This window comes from Scyliorhinus torazame, chromosome 9 (genome assembly GCF_047496885.1).
Source record: "Scyliorhinus torazame isolate Kashiwa2021f chromosome 9, sScyTor2.1, whole genome shotgun sequence".
NCBI lineage: Eukaryota > Metazoa > Chordata > Chondrichthyes > Carcharhiniformes > Scyliorhinidae > Scyliorhinus > Scyliorhinus torazame.
The window spans coordinates 38461226-38486326 of NC_092715.1; the positions used below are offsets into that span (position 1 = coordinate 38461226).

The following is a 25101-nucleotide window of genomic DNA, read 5'->3' on the forward strand; positions in this document are numbered from 1 at the left end:
CGTACTGTGTACGTTCCCTTGGCCGCAGAAAAATGCTTTTCAGTGTATTTTGGTACATGTGACAATAAATCAAATAAATCAATCAAATCATTCAATCCTTTCACAAACCCCGTCTGCTCCTCTCCTATCACCTTCGGGAGGCACCCCTCCAACCTAGCCACCCGTACCTTCGCCAGTATCTTTGCATCAACATTCAGTAGCGATATAGGCTTATATGAAACACACTCCGTCGGGTCCTTATCTTTCTTTAACAACAAGGAGATTGAGACTGGCCCCAATGTTTGTGGATGCATCCCCCTTCCCTATCGCCTCCTCAACCATCCCCTCCATCAGCGGCACCAATTTGTCTTTAAATTTACTCCACTGGGAACGGTACTGGTGCTGCCACCTTCCCCGACTGCATCCTCCCAATTGCCTCCTTTACTTCCTGTTCCCCCACCGACCTCTCCAATGTGGCCCTGTCTTCCTTCTCCAGCCTCGGACACTCCAATCCGTCCAGGAACTCCCGCATCCCCTGATCCTTCCCCGATGACTCCGATCTATACAAATTTTCGAGTAGCTCCTCACACACCTTATTAATCTGGTCCGGGGCCACCACCAATTTCCCCGTCCTATCCCGCACCTGGACAATTTCACCAGATTCGCAGATCGCTCCCCTCGCCCGCCTCAGTTGGCGCACCACCTTCGCCATGGACAACTGATCAAAGTTAGCCTGAAGCTCCCTCCTTCTGTCCAAAAGGGTCGGATCTGCATCCCCCGCATACCTCCTGTCCACCCCCAACATCTCCTTTATAAGCCTTTGACGCTCTTCCCATCCTTCCTGATCATCTCCATGTGCTTTGCAAATTGCTTTTCAAACTCCACAACCATCACCTCGGTCATCTTTTCTGCCGTGAACAGTGCGGCCCCACACAGTGACCGAGCTGACCCGTTCACTCGCCGGTGAACCTTCACTTTCCCCCTTCTTCACGGCGGTTTTCATTTGGTTTTTGGACATTCCCCTCCTTCCTTATGTCTTCCTGCACTTATTTGTTGAAAAATTGCCCCTGGGACCGGGCATTAAATTCTAACAAATTAAGCCTCGGGCAGGAGCCACCCAACATGTGACTTCCTCCTACATGCCGCCAGCAGAAGTTCCCGAAACTCTGATTTAAAGTCCGGGAACTTTGCATAGTTCCAACTCACTTAGCAAAATAATTACCCTGGAAGACTAACTCCTGGGTAAGTACATTACTGAACCAACCCCCCCCCCCCCCCCCCCCCCCCCGCCACCACCACCCCCAGCAACTAACACCCCCCACAAGCCCTGAATATCCCTCCACCATCCACCTGAGTAAATCCCCAAAACTGACCAAACCCCCAAGGGCAGCACAGTGGTCAGCATAATTGCTTCACAGCTCCAGGGTCCCAGGTTCGATTCCCGGCTTGGGTCACTGTCTGTGCAGAGTCTGCACGTCCTCCCCGTGTCTGCGTGGGTTTCCTCCGGGTGCTCCGCTTTCCTCCCACAGTCCAAAGATGTGCAGGTTAGGTGGATTGACCATGATAAATTATCCTTAGTGTCCAGAAAGGTTAGGTGGGGTTACGGGGATAGGGTGGAGGGCTTGGGTAGGGCGCTCTTTCAAAGAGCTGGTGCAAACTCGATGGGCTGAATGGCCTCCTTCTGCACTGTAATTTCTATGATCTATGACCTAACTCCAAAATACACCTCCATCACCAACTACTCTGTAGACTTCCCAACAGTTCCCCCACCCTACCCGACTACCCGCCCCTCTCACATCCGACTTCCCTTCCAATCCTCTGCCTATTATCCTGCCATCAAACCGCGTTACAACTGGAGGGTAAATAATTGAGCAGTTAGCTCGTCACAGTCTGGCTGGTGAATGTTCTGCTATTTTATAGGCTGGTTGACAGGTTGTTATTTGAACTCCCTCTCACATCAGCTCACCCTTCACTCGTGCCCCAAAGATCTCCCTTTCCTTTCTATTGCAGCCAGCTGCTGAAACGGAGAGAGGTGACGGTGCCAACACAGATCGAGCAGCTATCGGCAGAGCTAGATGGATGGAGAGCGTGCAAGCACTCAGCCAGCAAGTGAGTGCGTAACCGCTGAATGGGACCCAGCCCGCTGTGCTCATTTAATTGTACAAAGCTGGCCAAATTCCCCTGAGCTGCTCCCACTTCGGGGTATTACCCCATGATTTTACCGAGGAGACGCAGGAGCAGCGCTGAGGAATTTATCATGGTTTATTTTCAAATACAAGCAACCAATTTTGAAGCTGCCGTGCCGCACAGCCACGGTTGTTGACCCATTGGTATTGGATGGTATTGGAGGATGGTGGGGGGGGGGGGGGGGGGGGGGGGTGGTGAGGATGGTGCCGTGGGGGGGGGGATGAGAAGCGGAGGGGGGGGTAAGAAAGGACGATTATTGATAACATCTCTGTGCGTCACCAAGAACTGCAGGGACTGTTCATTTGTCTTCTGCCACCAAGGTCGGGGCTGTCATCAGAAGCACTTCAGGCTAAATGGGGAATTATTACTTATCTTGTTGGGGATGATGAACTGAAACATAAGGGTTTTTTTTTGTTTTGCTGTATTCTGTCATGGGCAACACTCACTGGGTCTACATTTGCTGCCCCATCCCTAATTGCCCTTGAATTGAATGGCTTTGCCCGGCCTTTCAGAAAGTATTCAAGAGCCAACCACATCACTGTGGGTCCAGAGTCGGGCCAGATCTGGTATCGGTGGCGGATTTCCTTCCCTTAAAGGATGTGAGTGAACCAGTTGGGTTTTTACAACAATTGCTCATAATTTACTGAGCCTGACTTTCTATTCTGGATTTACTAATTAATTGAATTAAAATTCCAACAGCTGTCATGGTGAGATCTGAACCTTTGACCCCAGAGCATTAACTTGCACCTTCGGATTACTCAGCCAGTGACATGACCATTCCACCAACATCGCCCCCTGATGGCAATTGCAATGTTGATAGCAATACTAATGGATCAGTCGTATTCAATATCAATTTGGGCTGTTTGTGGAAACGCAACAGGAACAGGAGCAGGCCATTCAGCCACTTGAGCCTGTTCTGCATCTGTCGAACTCATCTACCAGTCTTTGATTCATATCCCTGATGCCCCTTTGCTAACATAAATCTTGTTGATCTCCGTTTTGAAATTGATCTAGTCTTTCCATAAGATTGCCTCACTTACCAGGGCCACCCTTGGTAAGGACCACCACGAAGCCTGTCCGATTATGATATTTAGCCTGAGTCTTCACTGCACGATTGGAATGAGACTAATCCATAGAACCATCGAAAAGTTACAGCACAGAAGGAGGCCATTCATCCCATCTTGTCCATGCCAGCTCGAGGACACCCCCCTTTCTAATTCCGCTTTCCTGCACCCGGCCCATAGCCCTGTAGCTCACAGTACTCACGGTGCAGATCCAGGTACCTTTTAAAAGAATTTAGGGTCTCTGCCTCCACCACCAACTCGGGCAGAGAATTCCAGACTCCCACTACCCTCTGAGTAAAACAAGTTCTTCCTCGTGTTCCCTCTACACCCTCTGCCACTTATCTTTAACCCATGTCCCCTAGTTCTAGAATTCTCCACCAAGGGAAACAATTTTATCCTGCCCACTCTATTTCTTCCCCCCATAATTGTGTACACCTCAATCAAGGCGCCCTCCGCTTTCTTTGTCCCAAGGGAAATAACCCCAATCTATCCTCGTAGCTACACTTTTCTAGCCCTGGCAACATTCTTGTGAACCTCCTCTGCATTCATTCTGGGGCAATTACACCCTTTGAAAATGAGTTCCTTTATTTTATTGCGTGCTCACTAATGCGGTGGCCAATCTCGTAAAGAGCAGACGATAAAACAAAAGAGAACGGTTCCTGTTCTGTTCAATGTAGATTTGTTGCGCTGCACAGTCCAGTTTCAGTTCTTTGCAAGGTTAGCCTGGGAAGTTCCATCCAGGTAGACTTTCATTGTGTTACCCAATGACAACAACTTGTATTGATATACTGCATTTAACTTAAGAAAATGTCCCAAAGCGCTCCACAGGAACGTTATAAAACAAATTATGACACCAAACCACTTAAGGAGATATTAGTCAGAGGAACAAAATCTTGGTCAAAGAGGTAAATTTTAAAGGAGTGTGGTAAAGGAGGAAAGCAAAGTAGTGAGGCAGAGAGACAATTGCAAAGTTTAGGGTGTAGGCATTTGAAGCACAGCCCCCAGCGGTGGAACGATGGTGATCGGGGATGCCCAAGAACGCAGTTAGAGGAACTCCGAGATCCCTGAGGTTTGCGGGGCTGGAGGAGATTACAGTGCCAAGGAGAGGCGAGACGATAGAGGGACCTGCAAACAACCATGAGCATTTTAAATCGAGGTATTGCCTGACTGGGAGCCAAAGTAGGTCAGTGAAGAGTGACAGGGAAGCGGGGCTTGCTGCGAGTTATGGAACTGGTAGAAGAGAGTTGGACGGGCTTATGTCTATGGTGGGTGCGGGAGCCCAGCCATGAATGCAGTGAAGTAGTCAAATCTTGAGGTAATGAAGCCATGACCGAGGATTTCAGCACAGATAAGCTGAGACAGGATTGAAGTCGGCCAATGTTAGGAAGGTTGACAAAGGCAGTCTTGGTGATGGTGCGAGTACGTGGTCGGAAGCTTAACTCAAGATCAGATAGGACACCATGTTGCGAATAGACTGATTTGGCCGCAGCCAGTTGCCAGGGAGATGAATGGAGTCGGCAGTGAGGAAATGGAGTTTGGAATGGGTACCAAAAATAATTGCTTCAGTCTTCCCAATATTTAATTGGAGAACATTTCAGCTCCTCCAGACTGGACGGCAGATGAGCAGTCTGATAATTTAGCAACAGTGGAAGAGTCAAGAGAGATAGGTGGTGGTGAGGTAGAGCTGGGTGTCATCAGTACTCCAGTGAAAACTGACACTGATGTCGCCGAAGGAGAGAAAAATAGGAGACAGCCATGAATAAACCCTTGGAGACAGCAGGGGTAACGATGTGGGAGCAGGAAAAGAAGACGTTGCAAGCAATACTCAGACGACGATTAGATAGCTGCGAATTGAACGGAGTGAGAGAAGTCTCAGCCAGCTCGGTGACAGTGGAGAGGCATTGGAGGAGGATGGTGTGGTCGACCGCCCCAAAGCCTGCAGTCAGGTTGAGAAGAATGAGGAGGGGAAGTTTACCTCTGTCATTGTCACGTTGGATGTCATTTGGGAGTTTGCTAAGAGCCGTTTTGGCACTGTGGCAGGAGCGGGAAAACTAATTGGTGGGATTGAAACGTGGAGTTCCGGGAAGGATGGACGACAACACATTCAACAATGGTTATAAATGGTCGAGACAATAATGTCGCAATAGTCACATTAAACATTATGACCCAGGATCCCCTCAATCCCGGCACCGACATTGGAAACCATGGTGAGGAGGAACGAGCGGCTGCCAATCTGGACCAGCAACAGATACAGTCATTTATATAAAGGGCACATGATTCAGCTGAATGATTCAGGCACTGGTCTTCATGCTCATGATTCCCAATGTATGGGTTTGTCAAGCTGAATCAATTCGATATTTTAGTACTGGACAGCGCGACCTTATGTAAAACTGTTTCTTTGAAAGTGAATCTTTATTTCATTTGCCTTAGCAGTGAGATTGGTGGAAATGCCATTTTTATTCTACGTCAATTGTGTTCCAAGTTATTTATCATTCTTTCTACAGTATTTTGTTGTAAAGTTCAGACTCCTGGTTTTACATTGTTAACTGCAGAGTTGATTTCCAAATTATACCAGGTCATTCGAGGACTCACCGTATACCCCTCCTTCTGAATCTCAAAGAGAGGTGTACAGCATTCTGCTCAATCGGATTAAGGAGGAACCCATCAAAGGACTGATCGGTCCTGATTATGTCACAGGTTCTAATCTTCCCAGTCACTCCGATGTCCATACCTCCTGCCTCACAGGTTTACGGATACAGGTATAAAAAGCATGCTTAATTTTAGTTCAGTAGTTGGTTGAAATTAATTTTCCTTTGATGTAGTACCAGTTTTGTACGGACATTCAGGTGCATAGGACTGCCAATCAGCAAAATAGATTTTATATGGTTGAACTGGATTCTCTGCTCCCAACGCCAAAATCACATTCGGCGACGGAGCGGAGAATCCGTTTTGGCGCATGAAATCGGGAGCGGCGCCAATTCTCCGCCCCCCCCCCCGAAAATCAGCGTACTCGTGGAGAATGCCGCGCCGAGTATCCACCGCCTCAAGCCATTGCCTGAGGCCCGCCCCCGCGATGCTCCGTTGCCGACTGGCCGAATTCCTGATGGTGTGGCTTACATATGCTCACACCGTCCGGGATCCTCGCGTGGCGGCTGCGGACTCAGTCCGGGGCCGCCACAGTCGTGGGAGGGTTGACCGGCGGGCGGGGGGGGGGCTTCATTCAGGGCTGGGGGCAAAGTATGCGGGCGGTCCGGGGCGCACGAGCGGCTGATGCGGGGCACTATTTTGCCAGTCCAGGTCCGCGGGCTGAGTCCGCCATGGCGCACACACGGCCGCTGCAGGCCGCCACCGTGTACACGCGCGGCCTAGTTTTCCTGGCGTAAAAGACCACAGATTTCCTGACGGTGTGGGGACTTAGTCCCAAAAACGAAGAATCCAGCCCATGGAATTTCCATTGAAGTCCCTGTAAGATTTGCAGCACAGAAAGCGGCCAATTGTCCCAGTTGGTCGACAGAATAACATAAGGAATAGGAGCAGGAGGTGACCATATGGCCCCTCCTTAAACCTGCTCTACCATTCGGTACAACCGCGTCAGATCTTTGGCTTTAACTCCACTTCCCACTCAACTCCTCGTATCCCTTGATTTTCTGAGATCCCCAAAATCTGTCTATTCCAGCCTTAAATATCCTTCGCAACAGAATACCCGCAACCCGCTGGGCTGGAGAATGCCAAAGGTTCTCGGCCTTTGTGGAGAGGTGTCTCCTCAGTCTCAGTTTTAAATGGCCCTTTCTCCTGAGGTTGTGGCCCGGTCTACCTGGGCCAGGGGAAACAACTCTTCGGCCAGAATTTTTCAGTGGCAGGGCAGGCGAGCCATTGAAATCTCCATTCACTTCAGCAGGACTGGTAGACCCCGGCCTCAGTATCTACTCTGTCAAGCCCCTTCCCGTGTGTGTTTCAATGACAGTACCTCTCATTCTTCTATACTCCAGAGAATGAATATACACCCAGGAGGCAATATTCAGCCCTCTACGTCCGTGAGAAAGTCAGAGCGTGCTCAGAATCCAGAGAGAATCTTAGAACATTCCCTCCTCCTCCCCTCGCCAGTGGAGTAGTGTGAAACGCGACACAAGCCCAGGAACCTCATCTTAATACATTTGAATCATGAAACCACTACGGTGCAGAAGGAGGCCATTCAGCCCATCGAGTCTGCGACTGGCCCTTTGAAAGACCCAGGCCCCCACCGTAGCCCCGTAACCCAATGACCCCCACCTCATTTTTTGAACACTAAGGGGCAAATTAGCATGGCCAATTCACCTAACCTGCACATCTTTGGACTGTGGGAGGAAACTGGAACAACTGGAAGAAACCCACGCAGACACGGGGAGAAAGTGCAAACTCCACACAGTCACAGTGAAAGATTGGAATTGAACCCGGATCCCTGGTGCTGTGAGGCAGCAGTGCTAACCACTGTGCTGCCCTTAGTCCCGCTAATGCCGACGGAGTTTTCTGTGGCTCACCCCTCCCTCCGCCGGGGAACCCGCCACGGGAGAGCCACCTTCGGCGAGACCGGAGGATCCCGCCGTGGGACATGCCTATCTCGCAATGCAACATGAATGTGCCTTTCGCTGGCCTAGTGCATGACATCTGTAGGTGTCACACTTCAGGTGGAGCAAGGATTTGGGAATGGACGAAATGAGGAGGTAACCTATTAAATTACCAATCCAACCAACTAAATATGAACAAATCAAAAGTAGTTTGCTTTATGGCAGCACAGTGGCACCGAGGTCCCTGTTTCAATCCCGGCTCTGGGTCACTGTCCGTGTGGAGTTTGCACATTCTCCCTGTGTTTGTGTGGGTTTCACCCCCGCAACCCAAAGATAATAATAATAATAATTGCTTATTGTCACGAGTAGGCTTCAATGAAGTTACTGTGAAAAACCCCTAGTCGCCACATTCCGGCGCCAGTTCGGGAAGGCTGGTTCGGGAATTGAACCCACGCTGCTGGTCTTGTTCTGCATTACAAGCCAGCTGTCTTAGCCCACTGTGCTAAACCAGCCCTGAAGTGCAGGGTAGGTGGATTGGCCACGCTAAATTGCCCCTTAATTGGCAAAAATTAATTGGGTACTCTAAATTTAAAAAATTTAAAAATAATGTTGTTTGCTTTGGTCAGTGAGGGATAACCAAGGCGCAGAGACTGAGTCACAGTGGGTCAAAGGGCCTCTTTCCATGCTGTAAAACTCTGAGTCATCTAATTGCTTCAGAGGTTTAATGAAACCAGTGTGAGACTTCACATGGAATTGTTTGCCGAGCCGAACATTGCTGTGAAACCAGATAAATTCCTCCTCACTGGGCTCGCTGTAAATCGCTGCAAATCACTGGGAAATGTTTCCTCAGAGGGGCATACACTGTCCTTTGGATAAACAACAACAATAAAAAAGTTATATTAGTCGCGTGCATTTACTGCAATAAGACACCCCAAAGTGCTTCACAAAGGCGTCATAAAACACAATGTGGCTCGCCAATCCCCGATAAGGGGATATTAGGTCAGATGACCAAAAACTTGGTCAAACGGGTATGTTTTAGGAAGTGTCTTACAGTAGGCAAGCGAGATCGGGAGGTGAAGAGGAGCAGGGAGGGAATTCCCGCGTTTCGGGCCGAGGCAACCAAAGGCACAGCCACCGATGGTGAAGCGATTAAAACCAAAGATGCTCCAGAGGTCAGAATTGGGTGATACATATATGGAACACGCTGCCTGGGAAGGTGGTGGGAGCAGGTTCGATAGCGGCATTTAAGGAGCATCGAGACAAATATATGAATAGGGTGGGAATGGAAGGATACGGACTCCTTAAGTGCAGATGGTTTTAGTTTAGACAGGTACCGTGTTCGGCCGAAGGGCCTGTTGCTGTCTTGTATTGTTCTTTGTTCTTTGGAGGAGTAGCGATAGCTTTGAGAGGTTCATCAGGTTGGAAGAGATTAGAGATATGGAGGGGTGAGGCCAAGGAGATATTGGAAAACAAGGATGAGAACTTTAAGCTCAATGTGTTGCTTGTTCAGAAGTCAATGTACGTCAGCGAGGACGGGATTTGGCAAGTGTTAAAACACGGGCAGCCGTGTCTTGGATGACCTTTGGGTTGCAGAGAATGTGGGGGGCTAACCAGGAATGCCTTGGAATAGTTGCGACTAGAGGTAATGAAGGAATGAATGAGGGTTTCAGGAGCTGATGAGCTGAGACAGAGGCAAAGTTGGGCAATGTTGCGCAGGTAGAAATAGACATTCTGAGTAACAGGTGAGTATGTAGTCAGAAGCTCATCTCGAGGTCAAATATGTCACCAAGGCTGTGAACAGACAGATTTAGCCTCATTAAACCACAGCCCCATCGATCTCTCTGGTGGATGTGAAAGATCCGATGATGCTATTTTGAAGAAGAGTTGTGGGGAGTATCCTGCCCAACACTTGCCTAGAAGTCAAGCTGAACCTCCAAATAGGAGAGCAAGGCTCTTGGAAGAAAGACTTGCATTAACATAGCTTCACATCCCAAAGCAGTTTACAGCCAAATTTCAAAGTGTAGTCACTGTTCTAATGTAGGAAATATGGCAGCCAATTTGTGCACAGGAATCACCCACAAACAGCAATGTTATAAAGACCAGGGGCAGGATTCTCCGTCCCATCAGACCGGTTGTCTGGCGCGGTGCACCCCCGCCAGCAGCGGGATCCTCCGTCCAGGCAGCCAGCCAATGGGGTTTCCCATTGTGGCCACCCCCACGCCATTGGGAAATCTGCCGCTGTGAGTGCACTGCCAGCGAAGCGGAGGATCCCTCCGACGGAGAAAATGAAAATCCACCCCAATGTGTCATGGTCAAGTGCTAAAACAATCTCTTTAAAAATGTAAAACAATTGAAGAAAGAAAATCTTATACTTTTGAGGATTGTGTCGTTCCATCTCATCAAATTGGAAGTCTGTATAACAGTGATATGAAACATATGGGGTGTCGCCACACTGTGCAACACTCAAATGAACAGATTAGCACCTCCAGTAGAGAAATGGTTCTCAGCAGTGTGTTGCACAGACCATGGTGGTCCGCGAAGGTCCTCCAGTTGGCCTGAGGGCGGGTCAAAAAAATGCGAGTAAACCGAGCGATCTGAAGAAAGGTTTGATGGCGTTTTGGCTCCACGTATGGGCCTTGTATCCTGGACTCATTGACTCCGACCTGAGGCCCCTGCTCCCATTCGCAACATCTGCGAGATCGGATTTTCAACACCCGTGGGGCTGAAAACGGCGAGGCGGAAATGGCGGGACACGGAGCCTGACATGAGACTGAAGCCCTCCAGTTCGGAACCAGACATCACCTCGTCAAAAGCAGTTCCATTCATCCCGTTACCTCTGAGGAAGTAACAGACGGGGGTAACACGAGTAGGTGGTCCGCCGAAGTGATCCACCGCCAAAAAATATTTGAGAACCACTGCCCCAATGCAGGTGGTTAAGGAATTTCGTGGCAACACATGGAAGTGTGTAGAAAAACTCCACAGCAGAAATTCACTCCCATTAGGTCTGGAATTCTCCGGCTGTTGGGATTCTCTTTTCCCGCTGGCCGTGCACCCCCGCCCATGGGTTTTCCGGCGGCGTGGGCTGACTTCAATGGGAGCTCCCATTGAGAAGCGGGAAGAGAGAATCCTGTCACCCAGTGAACGACGCGCCTCCGAGAAATACTCAGCTGGGGGACCGGAGAATCCAGCCCTAAACATCTATTTTACAGACAGAGTAATTAGTCACTTTTGTATCGTTCAGCTTCTTACATTTAACATGCATTTAAAATGGCATACGGTTGGGTGCGGTCTAAGCAATGGGAGTGTCCTCTGCAAAGTATCTCACCGGACTGCCGTTTAGGGTTAAGAATTCATCCGATAAGTATGGTCATGATGTACGTGACATGCCCCATATCACAACAGACAAAATCCAGACTTTGCACTGAGTTAATTTTACCGCGGACATGCAATTTTGATGCCTCAAAATATTCCTTCATTCGCCTAAGGGAAATGATCCAATTCTGAAAGCGTTTGCAAATGATTTATCATCGGGAGTCAGCTACATAAAAGATGCATGGTGATTGCTGCCACCAAGCCCACAAAGCCAACCAGAGAAGCCGCAAGACTCATTTGCAAATACAATATTCAATAGTTTAATCAGGCATTAACGGTCAATACGTGGACACTGCTTATAACTGTTTTTTCAGCCGGTCAATAATTAATGCTAAAACAATATCATTTAGATTTTATAAGTTACATTTTGAAAGGTTATAATCATGTCCTACTTGGCAGTATGCTACAAAATGAGAAAGAAAGATTTATTAATATAATAGACCATTCAAGCCTATGGGCACTGTAAAATGAAGCAGGATTGCTGAATTATGGTTCGTCTTTTAATCATTTTTATTTTGATTATGCTTTCAGGGACCCGTGTATTTCCTGGAGGATGGAAAGTCAGTGATCTCTCTGAACGATGCGTTAATGTGGGCAAAGGTCAACCCATTTTCCCCCTTAGGAACAGGAATACGCCTGAATCCGTTCTGATAGGAACTTTATGACAAAGAAGATGACTTTTTTTAGTACCTTTATATTGGTGGTTGTTGCTGAGGTTGGTGGTGTGCTGACTTTCGAGCGTCAAGACTGGGGTATGGCATCGCATGATTACACTGTACGTTCTTCAGTGCATTAGATACAATTGCACAATGCTGAGGAACTGCTTCCCCTCCCCCGTCACACACACACACACACACACCGCTTGACCGGTTTTCCGAAGTTCAGTGTTAGATACTGTATACGTAGGCCTGCTGGCAGAATAAATTCTCCCTGACACCAGGAAACGATATTTATCTTAGATACCAAAGCAGAGAGGGGTTGTGGTCCCCATAGTAATGGGGAGCTCGACATGCCTCATCTCGCAGCCAGCAGTCGCTAGGTTTAGCACTTTGTACGTTTTATCACCTCTGGCAATTTTGACGCCTCGGAATGTTTCTTTCACTGCCCAAGGGAATGATCCGATGCTGAAAAAAAAAATGTTTGCAAATAATTTATCATCCAGCATACATAAATGATGCATGATGATTGCTGACAAAAGTTCACAAAGTAACCCAGAGAAACACTTAAGATTCACGTGCAGATACGCTATCTGGTAGTATCCTCAGCTATTACCATGGATGCTAGTTACAGCTACTGGCCAGTCAGTCAATGATAGAAGCTAAAATGGTAGAATAATTGTATCACTTAGATTTTGAAAGATTATTTATGATCATGTGTTACTTAGCACTACACGCATGCATCAAAATAAAAAATAACTTTATTAATATAATGGACTTTTAAAAAAGTATGAGCATTGTAAATGTTGTTCGATCCACATAGTTACTGAATTATGGCAAATGAATTAAACTACAGAAAGTGGAACACATTTTTATTTAAAATACCAGATCAGCCCATTGCCAAATACCTCTTTAATCTTTAAGTTTACATCTGTAGATTTTTTTTTTTTAAACAACTGCAAAGGGCAGTTAACGCAGGGGAACTAACTGCACAGCTGCCTCTAGGTGAAGTACAGTAATTTTGGAGTTCTATCACAGTGATTCTCTTTACGAAGACCTGAACTGACTGTGTCTCCTGGTAGAATATTGTTTGTCTTTTAACAGTTAGTTAAGTGCATTATGGAAGCTGTGCCTTAATGTACGTGAGATACATCCAATTCCTTCTTTAAAATTTCTGGGGGGTTTTCCCCGCATGGTTGCATTTGCTCTTCCCTACAATTCTGTGTAAATGTTACTGACACAAGACCTCAAAATTGAATGGCGCCTTAATTGATGAATGATTGGAGGAAATGCAATGCTCTTTTTTTCATGCAAGGGGTATTCCATGATGTTCCAGACATGCATGCCCATCATCCTTCTTCCATTGAAAGGAAGCAAGGGATGGAAATTCACAAGCACCTCCCTTTTGAGCACCACTTCATTGGGGGAGTTGGATCACGGAGTCACCTCATTGGTTTCCTCACATTTTGTCTTCAAATCCGCTGGGTAATTACGCCATGGGGACTGATACATTGCTGAAAAGTGAGTCACGTTATGAAGCTTTCCATCTTGCATTCATCAGGACAAATTCAAGAATGCCAAATTGGTGATGATTGGTTGGCAAGTTGACTCTGCTTGCGTGAGGCATTGCCATGACAAAAGCAATGGGAAACTATAGCGTTCACAGGCTTCTGGGCAATTCCACAAATGCAGAAGGCTTGCACATATTCCTTATGTTGGCAAAAAATGGGTCGCAGCGTGTGAATGTATGTCACTTCCAGCAAGCATGAATGAGCCATATTACAAGCTCGACTGATTCTCTTGAATTAGTTGTTCATGTAGCTATTAGCTCATTTGGGATTGTTCAACAAGTGCTGCCCAATTCCAGAATCACATCTAGCAGACACGTTTAGTTTTAGGTTTTGCATACACAGGCTGGTTGAGCGGCGTTTGTACTATGCCTATTAGGAATAACCCTGAGTGTGCTAATAGCTACCCTAAAAAACAATTTCATAAATTCAGTTGAGCTCACAATGAGACCACGGAAGCTAGAAATGCAAAACATTGTCTCTCTTTTCAGCAATATTTAAGTGAGTGTTTGGGTACTAATATGTACACATGTTTTATGGCACTCATCTAAAATTACTCTCCCACTGTTACTTATTCCGCATTTTGATTTTCTGTTTTTTTTCCCTTTGGGGAATAATTGGAAGGATTGGCAGGCTGATAATCAACCTGTTTCAAACTGCATCACATATGATCCTTTTGTGGTCAATACATCCTGGAGTGGGACTTGAACCCAGAGTTTCGGCCTAGAAACAGGGGCCCTACCTACAGGACTGCATGACCTCCTCTCTCCCCAGTGGGCTAGACCGCTGATTTGTGATGCAGAACAAGGCCAGCAGCCTGGGTTCAATTCCAAAACCAGCTGAGAATTCTGAATTCTCCCTCAGTGTACCCGAACAGGTGCCGGAACGTGGCGACTAGGGGCTTTTCACAGTAACTTCATTGCAGTGTTAATGTAAGCCTACTTGTGACAATAAAAAGATTATTATTATTTATTTATTTATGAGATAGAGGCCCAAAGGGGCCGAGGGGTACACGTTTGTAAACCATTAAAAGTAGCAACCTACGGGCAGCACGGTGGCGCAGTGGTAGCACTGCAGTCTCACGGCGCCGAAGTCCCAAGTTCGATCCCGGCTCTGGGTCACTGACCGGGTGGAGTTTGCACATTCTCCCTGTGTTTGCGTGGGTTTCGGCCCCACAACCCAAAGATGTGCAAGGTAGGTGGATTGAACATGCTAAATTGCCCCTTAATTGGAAAAAGTGAATTGAGTACTTTAAAAATGTTTTTTAAAGGAGCAACCTAAGCAACCAAGCCCCCATAAAAAAATGCAAACACAGCACTGAGGTTCATTTCTAGAGGAACAGAATTGTGAAAAGCAGCGAACTCATGTTAAACTTCTACACTTGGTTAACTTACATCGAGAGCACTGAGTCCAGTTCTCGTCTCCATATAACAAAAGGGAATGTAAAGTATTTCTGGTATGAGATTCAAGACGGGTTACAGGGCTGAGACCAGAACTAAGAGACTACTATCAGGAAAGATTCTGCAGACAGGTGCTCTTTACTACAGAAAAGGCTGAGGGCGGACCACATAGAGATATTTAAAATCATGAAAGAGGTTGGATAGGAAAGACATATATGTTCCTACTCGTGGTGAAGTCCATTTGCTATCACATGGAGTCATTGAAGCAAATAGCACAGATGTCTTTAGGGGAAAGCTAGATTGAGATATGAGGGACGAAGGGTAGAAGAATATTCTCATGGGGTTAGATGAAATATGGTGGTGGAAGGCTTATGGGGAGAATTAAGCAGTGGTTCAGACAGGGAGGCGGAGTGGTATTGTCACTGGACTAGTGATCCAGAGACCCAGGGTAATGATCTGGGGACCCAGGTTCAAATCCCACCAGGGCACCTGGAATTGGAAGTCTAATGATAACCATTCTTGTCAATTGTTGTAAAAACTCGTCCAGTTCAGGAAACCAGCTGCCTTGTGTGGCCTACATGTGACTCCAGACCCACATAAATGCGGTTGACTCTTAAATGGCCTAGCAAGCCACTGAGTTGTATTTGAGCACTTCCTCATCCTGCAAAATGAATTAAAAAAGAACCAGTTGGATCAGTTTCTGTGCTGTAAACACAATGGAATTGTAACCAGTTCAAAATACCTGCCCCAGTAACATATTAGGTAGAGGAATTTCAAGCAAAAACATTCAGCAATCATCCACCAGTATCCCGTGTTGTTATTTCAGTAGCCAGGGGCGGGATTCTCCGACCCCCCGCCGGCCGCCAAATTCTCCGGCACCGGATATTCGACGGGGGCGGGAATCGCGCTGGTCGGCGGGGCCCCCCCCCCGGCGATTCTCCAGCCCGCGATGGGCCGAAGTCCCGCTGCTGTCATGCCAGTCCCGCCGGCGTGAATCAAACCGCCTACCTTACCAGCGGGACTGGCGGCAAGGGCGGGAGTCCTGGGGGGGGGCACGGGGCGATCTGGCCCCGGGGGGTGCCCCCACGGTGGCCTGGCCCGCGATCGGGGCCCACCGATCCGCGGGTGGGCCTGTGCCGTGGGGGCTCTCTTTTCCCTCCGCATCGGCCATAGCCTTCACCATGGCCGACGCGTAAGAGACACACCCCCCTGCACATGCGCGGGGATGACATCAGCAGCCGCTGACGTTCCCGTGCATGCGCGGACGTCCGCTGGCCGGCGAAGTCCCTTCGGCCCCGGCTGGCATGGCGGCAAAGACCGTCCACGCCAGCCGGTGGAGTGGAAACCACTCCGGCGCAGGCCTAGCCCCTCAAGGTGAGGGCTTGGCTTCTAAAGGTGCGGAGAAATCCGCACCTTTGGGGCGGCCCGATGCCGGAGTGGTTCCCGCCACTCCAGACCCACATAAATGCGGTTAACTCTTAAATGGCCTAGCAAGCCACTCAGTTGTATCTGAACACTTACTCATCCTGCAAAATGAATTAAAAAAGAACCAGTTGGATCAGTTTCTGTGCTGTAAACACAATGGTTTGTTTAAAACTATTATGAATTGATGAATTACACTTTTCATTCAAAGTGACAAATCAAACATTTTCCAGTGTTTCAGTCCAATGTGGGCAGCGCAGTAGCCCAGTGGTTGGCACTGTTGCTTCACAGCGCCAGGGTCCCAGGTTTGATTCCTGGCTTGGGTCACTGTGGAGTCTGCACGTTCTCCCCGTGTCGGCGTGGGTTTCCACCAGGTGCTCCGATTTCCTCCCACAATTCCCGAAAGATGTGCTTGTTAGGTGAATTGGACATTCTGAATTCTCCCTCGGTGTACCCGAACAGGCGCCGGAATGTGGCGACTAGGTGATTTTCACAGTAACTTCATTGCAGTGTAATGTAAACTTACTTGTGATACTAATCAGGATAATTATTATTATTGGAAGGAGGAGGGGTGTACATGTATAGAAGAAGCAGGGAAGCTTTGTGGGTGCGATTCTCCAAAATGGAGACTATGAGTTCGCGCCGTCGTGAACGCCGTCGCGTTTCACGATGGCGTGAAATGGCCGCGGGCAGTAGCGATTCTGACCCCCACAGGGGGCCAACACGTCGCTGGAGTGATTCACCCCGCTCCAGCCTCACTTCCCGGCGCTAAATGGGCGCTGCGCAAACCTGCGCATGTGCGGGGGACTTCTTCAGCGCGCCGACCCCGACGCAACATGGCGTAGGTGTTCAGGTGCTGGCCGCGCAACAAAGTAGGCCCATGGGGGGGAGAGGCTGGCCCGCCGATCGGAGGGCCCTGACCGCGGGCCAGACCCCATCGGAGCCCCCCTCCCCCCCGGTGAAGGAGTGCTTTTCCCCGCCCCACAGGCCGCACCCCGACCCTTCGCGCAGAGTTCCCGGCGGCTGTGACCAGGGGTGAAGGGCACCGGCGGGACTCTGCCGTTTCCACGCGGCCGCTCAGCCCATCTAGGCCGGAGAATCGGCGGCCACGGACAGCGCCCCGTGACCGGCGCCGTGCCAAACGCGCCAGCGCAAATGGCACCGATTCCCCGCACCTCGGTGAATCGCCCATCGAAGCGGAGCGGCGATTCTCCGGCCTAGCGCGGGGCTGGGACAATCGCGCCCTATATATTTTTTTACATCTCACATCAAGGGCAATATAAAGTAAGATGCCCAGACTAAAAGGTGTCTGAAATGTTCCCCATCCCACCCCCTTTAATATTTTTCCTTCATAGCACAGAAATAAGGAGAACAATGATCCTTGGAGTGCCCCTTGTAGCCTAGTGGGGCCTGATTCGTAGAACCGCTGAGTTTCTTTGCAGGAACACTTGATCTAGGTGAATCAAGATCAGATCTGGCGCAGTTAACCAGCAGAGTTTTTAATTGACCGAGATGACCTTTGAATGGGTTGACCACAAAGAACCAAACATTCCGGAATCAGCGATGACCACACATATGGCCTTTAAAAGCCAAAAGTCGATAAATTGCAGGCTTTTGGTGTGAAGCAGAAATACTTCCAGTAAGATGATTTTTTTTAATGTATTCACGGAATGTGGGCATCACTGGCTAGGCCAGGATATATTGGCCATCCCTAATTGCCCTTGTACTGAGTGGTTTGCGAGGCCATTCAGAGCGCAGTTAAGAGCCAACCACACTGCTGTGGGTCTGGAGTCACCTGTCGGCCAGACCAGGTAAGGACTGCAGAAGTCCCTCCCTAAAGGACTTCAATGAACCAGATGGGTATTTATGACAATTGTCAGTGGTTTCATGGTTATCATTAAACTTTTAATTCCAGATTTTTATTGAATGCAAATGTCACCGCCTGCCATGGTGGGATTAGAACACTGAGTCTTGAGATTACTAGTCTAGTGACAATACCACTATGTGGGAAATTATCATCCTGCATCCGGTCTCCTCCTAATACTCTGCTAGTTATAGATACTGCTGGAAAAAGGGCTCCTTCATATTTTAATCAGAAATTCTCCTGTTCCCAACTGGCCAGAGGAGAATCTTGTAGCCCCTTGGTTTACCGAGGATGCCTTTTCTGTCCACATTAGAAAATTACCAGTATCCAGGCCTGGCTTAAGAGGACATGTTGAACAAAGAGACCATTGGGATGGTCTAATGATGCGCCAAACCGGTTTCTTTTCTTAGATTCTTAGATTTTACTTCAAAAAGAAAGTACCTTAACCCTCAGTAAATAAATGGCAGTTGCCCCCTAACAAATGCATCACAGAATAGAATCCCTAAATTCCGAAGGAGGCCATTCGGGCCCTTAACCTAGGCCCAATTCCCCTTCCTATCCCTGTAAATCCCACCGAGGGACAATTTAACATATCCAATCCACCTAACTTGCACATCTTTGGACTGTAAGAGGTAACCGGAACATGACACATGAAGAGTGTGCAAACTCCACACAGACAGTCACCCGAGATCGGACTCACACCCAGGCCCCTGGCGCTAGGAGGCAGCAGTGCTAACCACTGTGCCGCCGTGTCGCCCCAGTTACTTGAGTTTAGAAGAGTAATAGGCGACTACATCACAACCTTTACGATCCTGAGGGATACAGGGTGGATGTGGAGAGGATGTTTCCTCTTGTCAGAGAATCTAGAACTAGGAGCATTGAGGTCGCTCATTTAAGATATGGTGAGTAGAATTTTCTTCTCCAGGAGGATCATGGGATTTCCATCATAAGGTAGTGGAAACAGAGTCTTTGCGTATTATTATTGCAGAACTAGATAGATTCTTCATTGAGAAGTGAGTGGAAGGCTATTGGGGGAGGCAGGAATGTGGGGTTGAAATTACAATCCAAACAGCCACAATCTTCTTGAATGGGGAGCAGGCTCAAGGGGCCGAGTGGCCAGCTCCTGCTCCTAATTAATTGTATGTTTATGTGATAGGGAATTTACTCATCTTAATGGAATATTTTATGCAATTTTGGGTATGCTAACTTCAAAAGCTCGTGGAAGCAATAGAGACAGATCAGAGAGGTTTGGCAAAAAGATGAGTCCAGGCAATAGGATTGCGATTTACAAGAGATGCTAACAATTCAAGTCGGAGACGTGAAGGGGGAAAGACCCACTTTATAAAATCCAAGAGGACGATGTAGATGCAAGTAGCTCGACATGGAGAACTGTGGAGGAAATAAGTAGGGTATAAAATCATTGTGGTCAATAGACTGCCATCTATATTAACACCTTTAGTAAAGAGCTGAAATGAACATATGGCACTGGGAGTCACATGGTAAATGCAAATAGGGATGATCACATGCCTTTTAGAACATGGTTGGAAATATCACACATCACAGCAAGAAAGACAACCAATCAGAAATAGCAAATCAGGTTAGATTGATACTTCGGTGAGTTTTTTCTTTCTTTTTTGAAAACCTTTCTCACGGTGGGGGGCTTAATCGATTAGCTAGTGCCCACAATGAGGTAGATTGTATAGGCTTTGTGAAAGGTAAGTGGCTGGAGGCCACATGGGTGTTCTCATCCCCTGTTCTTATCTGCTGTTATCGCATAAGCTCACACAGAAGGAATGGGGAGAAGGTTAGGAGAGAAAAGCATCATCCGGCAGGATGATTCTTGCAGTAAGGGTAAAGAATATGGTAAGCAATCACACAAGGTTTTGAACTGAAAACAAGAAATTAAAAGACATTTATTATATTTTGTCACCCTTTGCAGACGATCTGTCTCATCAACATGAATAATCTTATTCCTCCCATTTCATCATGCATTGATGATTACTGGTCTAATTCTTCTCCTAGACAATCTCTCAAGTTACTTGTATGCGCAGACCGCTGCTTTGATAACAACACTGAGACTAAAGCTAAATCTGCTTGAAAGTATCCATATTGGTTTTTGCAAGTGTTGACAATCCCTTTTGAAATGACCAATCATCGTGTTGAAATGTCATTGTGTTAAGTTAATGTTACAGGATCGTGTTTTACTCCAAACTATGTAACGTCACACCAAATTGGTCTGCTAAGTCCCAGTAATTGTTCCTTGAGTCTAAATGTCTTTGTATTAATGTGGTATTGTGCAGATAACCATTTGTGTTCTACCCGTTCCATTGAAGAATGTATTTTATTCGGATTGTGTTGTATAATAAACTCATTTAAAACTTCTCAACTGATTCATTAAATGGAAGAAATTCTCTCAGAAGAAATATATATATATGTATATACAGCCGTAAAATAAGCAGACTTGCATGAATGCAATGTGAATATTGAAGGCCAACGGTTTAATGCATTTGCAAGACATTCCTTTGCTGTTGATGTTAACCTATTTAGTCCCCCAACTGTTTTTCTCCGGAGTAACACATCTTAGTATGAGTGTTCTTGTCCATGGGAGGACAGTAGCTTTGGATTCCACTCAAAGCTCCCAATGGGTCAGACATACTACCTAATGGATAAATGGACCGGAGTTTTACGGCCCCTCCCAACCGGCGGGATATTATGGTCCCGCCGCCGTAAAAGGTAATTTAAACCAGCCACCGCATCCATGGGGAGGGGTGGACCATAAGACGTAGGAGCACAAGTAGGCCGTTCGGCCGATCGAATCTGCTCTGTCATTCAATGAGATCGTGACTGATCTAATGTGATAATCCTCAACTCCACCTTCCCGCCTTATCCCCATAACCTTTGATTTCCTTACTGATTATAAATTTATCATGGCCTTGAACGTATTTTCCAACCCAGCATTCACAGCTCTCTGCGGTAAAGAATGCCACAGATTCTCTAGACTCTTGAGGAAAAGAATTCCTCCTCATCTCAGTCTTAAATGGGTGACCCTTTACTCTGAGATTAATAATAATGATAATAATCGCTTATTGTCACAAGTAGGCTTCAATGAAGTTACTGTGAAAAGCCCCTCGTCGCCACATTCCGGCACCTGTCCGGGGAAGCCGGTACGGGAATTGAACTCGCGCTGTTGGCCTTGTTCTGCATTACAAGCTAGCTGTTTAGCCCACTGTGCTAAACCAGCCCCTGGTCCTAGCCCTCTGGTCCTAGACTCTCCCACAAGGGGAAAAAAACTCTCAGCATCTACCCTGTCAAGCCCCCCCGAGAATCCTATGTGTCTTAATAAGGTTGCCTCTCATTCTTCTAAACTCCAATGAGTACAGGCCCAATCTACTCAACCTCTCATAAATAGGTCCTTCTGTGCTGGAATCAACATAGGGCAGCACGGTAGCATTGTGGTGAGCACAACTGCTTCACAGCTCCAGGGTCCCAGGTTCGATTCCGGCTTGGGTCACTGTCTGTGCTGAGTCTGCACATCCTCCCCGTGTGTGCGTGGGTTTCCTCCAGATGCTCCGGTTTCCTCCCACAGTCCAAAGATGTGCAGGTTAGGTGGATTGGCCATGATAAATTGCCCTTAGTGTCCATAATTGCCCTTAGTGTTGGGTGGGGTTACTGGGTTCTGGAGATAGGGTGGAGGTGTTGACCTTGGGTCGGGTGCGCTTTCCAAGAGCCGGTGCAGACTCAATGGGCCAAATGGCCTCCTTCTGCACTGTAAATTCTATGATAGTGAACCTTCTCAGAATTTTCTCCAATGCTAATATATATTTCTTTAGGTAATGGGACAAAAACTGTTCACAGTTTTTCAGCTGTGGTCTAACTAGTGCCTTGTATGGTTTTAGCAAAACGTCCTTTTTATACTCCATTCCTTTGAAGTGAAGGCCAACATTCCATTTCCTTCCCAATTGCCTGCTGAACTTGCATGCTAGCTTTTTGTGATTTATGCAAATGGACCCCCAAATCCCTCTGTGCTGCAGCTTTCTGTGGCCTTTCTCCATTTAAATAATATTTAGCTCCTTTATTCTTCCTACCAAAGTGTATGACTTCACATTTACCTACATTATTTTCCATCTGTCACGGTTTGGCCCACTCACCTAACCTGTCTATATCCCTCTGTAGACTCTTTGCGTCATCCTCGCAACTTGCAACATCCCACAAATTTGACAATAATACATTCACTACCCTCAGTCATTAATACATATTTTGGTCCCAGCACTGATCTCTGTGGCACTCTAGAAGTTGCAAGTTGCCATCCTGAAAATGCCCCTCTTATTCTAACGCTCTGTCTTCAATTAGTTAGCCAATCATCTATCCATGCTAATATTCTACTGCCAACACCATATTGTTCTGACACCCTTGGCTAGGGCGTGGCCAATTCCAGCCCATCTTGACTCGGAGTCGCAACACAATTGAATTAACTAATAATGCTGAGAAAAATACCTGAAATCTTTAGCCCTTGGCTGCCCAATAATTACGTCACCAAATTTGTAAATTTAAACATAATTATTTTTTATTTATAACAAGAACTGTAATAAAATATTCAGCAAATACAACTGGTTAACTATTATCTAATTCCTAATTTCCCCACTTTAACCTGCCACCCACCCTCTACACACACACACAAGACGTACAAATGGAGGGGAAGAGAGGGGTGAATAATAATTAAAATGGAAAAAAAAAGCTCTTGTTTCAGATAGTTGTCTTTAGGACATTGTCCTTCAAACCAGGCTTTCAGGTCGAGATTTCTGCTTTCCAGTATGTAACAGTTTTCACTGTAGATTCAGTCAGCTCTCTGCAGTTTCAGAAATACATCAACTCACAGCCTTTCTGGAGAGAGAAGAGAGGGAGTAGGTCCTTGTCCCTGTGTGTCCAGGTCTGAACTCTCCTTTCCTTCGGTCCCTGGAAATTATCTCACTCAGGCAGGATCCAATCGGCACCTGTGACCGGACAGAATACGACCTTTTGGCCATTTCATTGGCCGCCAACCAACCAATCGAACCGAGTCCCATCACATCTCTCGAGTGCACAGAAGTCTATGTTTTGTTGTCCAAAGCGAGGAGAATGTACTGTGCTGTGATTTGTTTGAATTCCTCATTCTCTTGGCTGCTTGATCTAAAGATACATGTTTCTTAAGCATCCATGGATCAAAAATGGTAACAGTAAAAATATCTGGAAACCAAGATAGAGGCCATATTCTCAACATGCGCTCAGGACGCAGCAGACCAGCTGCGGAACACCGCCAAACAGATGAGACAACAATACTATGCCACCTATATAGATCATAGATCATAGATCATAGAATTTACAGTGCAGAAGGAGGCCATTCGGCCCATCGAGTCTGCACCGGCTCTTGGAAAGAGCACCCTACCCAAGGTCAACACCTCCACCCTATCCCCATAACCCAGTAACCCCACCCAGCACTAAGGGCAATTTGTCATGGCCAATCCACCTAACCTGCACATCTTTGGACTGTGGGAGGAAACCGGAGCACCCGGAGGAAACCCACGCACACACGGGGAGGATGTGCAGACTCCGCACAGACAGTGACCCAGGTCGGAATCGAACCTGGGACCCTGGAGCTGTGAAGCAATTGTGCTATCCACAAGGCTACCGTGCTGCCCTTAACCATACCAAGAACAGGAAGCTTGAGAAACTCGGCATCACCACCAGCAGCAACCAAGCCACCCCCGGTACCACAGTAGAAAACAATACAGGGAAATCTATTGTCAACTTGTCAGACTACACCCTTCAACCAGACAAAATCGAAGTCCTCAGCAGAGGGCTCAATTTCTGCACCACCGCCAAAATGGACCCCATCAGTCTCGCGGCAGACACGGAGGAATTCATTAGGCGAATGAGGCTCCGGGAATTCTTCCACAGACCCCAAGAGGCCAACAGCGAACCCAAGCAGACTATCAATGAACCGGAACAGCAGACCGAGAGATCTGCGGTGCGGCAACCGAAGAGGAAAGAGTCGAATTGGACCTCTCCGGAAGGCCGCTGCCCTAGACTCGACATGTATGCTCAAGCCGTCAGGAGTCGCGTCAATGCCAGATTCATCAGTCGCATTCACAAGACAGCCCCGAACGTCACCCAAGCACAACGCAATGCCATCTGCGCTCTCAAGACCAACCGCAGCATCGTCATCAAACCAGCAGACAAAGGAGGGGCCACTGTCATACAGAACAGAACGGACTACTGCAAAGAAGTATACCGACAACTGAACAACCAAGAACACTACAGACAGTTACCCGCATATCCGACCAAGGAACACATCCGCCAACTTAACAGACTGATCAAGACCTTGGATCCAGATCTTCAGAGCAGCCTACGTGCTCTCATCCCACGTACTCCCTGCATTGGAGATCTCTACTGCCTCCCGAAAATACACAAGGCCAACACACCAGACCGTCCTATCGTTTCAGGCAATGGAACCCTGTGTGAGAACCTCTCTGGCTACATCGAGGGCATCTTGAAACCCATCGTACAAGGTACACCCAGCTTCTGTCGCGACACGACGGACTTCCTACAGAAACTCAGCACCCATGGACCATTTGAACTAGGAACATTCCTCGTCACAATGGACGTCTCGGCACTCTATACCAGCATCCCCCATGACGACAGCATTGCTGCAACAGCCTCAGTACTCAACACCGACAACTGCCAATCTCCAGATGCAATTCTGCAACTCATCCGTTTCATTCTGGACCACAACGTCTTCACCTTCGACAACAAGTTCTTCATCCAGATGCACGGAACAGCCATGGGGACCAAATTCGCACCCCAATACGCCAACATCGTCATGCACAAGGTTGAACAAGACCTACTCACCGCACAGGACCTTCAACCGATGTTATACACCAGATACATCGATGACATTATTTTCCTTTGGACCCACGGCGAAGAATCACTGAAACGACTACACGATGACATCAATAAGTTCCATCCAACCATCAGACTCACCATGGACTACTCTCCAAAATCAGTTGCA

The 25101-nt window shown here is 47.5% G+C and overlaps 2 protein-coding genes across 9 annotated transcripts in view; one reads left to right on the forward strand and one right to left on the reverse strand.

The window, feature by feature from the left end:
- Positions 1–20438, forward strand: part of wdr17 (WD repeat domain 17) — a 164586-nt gene extending 144148 nt beyond the window's left edge. For 4 of the 8 annotated variants that reach the window (XM_072515785.1, XM_072515783.1, XM_072515784.1 and 1 more), the window contains 3 exons: positions 1990–2088; positions 5806–5989; positions 11678–20438. In XM_072515785.1, the coding sequence (XP_072371886.1) occupies positions 1990–2088; positions 5806–5989; positions 11678–11797 (403 nt within the window). In that variant the 3' untranslated portion in view covers positions 11798–20438. Of the gene's footprint in view, positions 1–1989; positions 2089–5805; positions 5990–11677 lie in introns of those variants that run through there. The other 4 variants (XR_011948991.1, XR_011948993.1, XR_011948992.1 and 1 more) reach the window with 3 other exon arrangements.
- Positions 11870–25101, reverse strand: part of spata4 (spermatogenesis associated 4) — a 49740-nt gene continuing 36508 nt past the window's right edge. Inside the window, exon 6 of the mRNA XM_072515789.1 lies at positions 11870–12270. Within this exon, the coding sequence (XP_072371890.1) occupies positions 12245–12270 (26 nt within the window). The 3' untranslated portion in view covers positions 11870–12244. The remainder of the gene's footprint in view (positions 12271–25101) is intronic.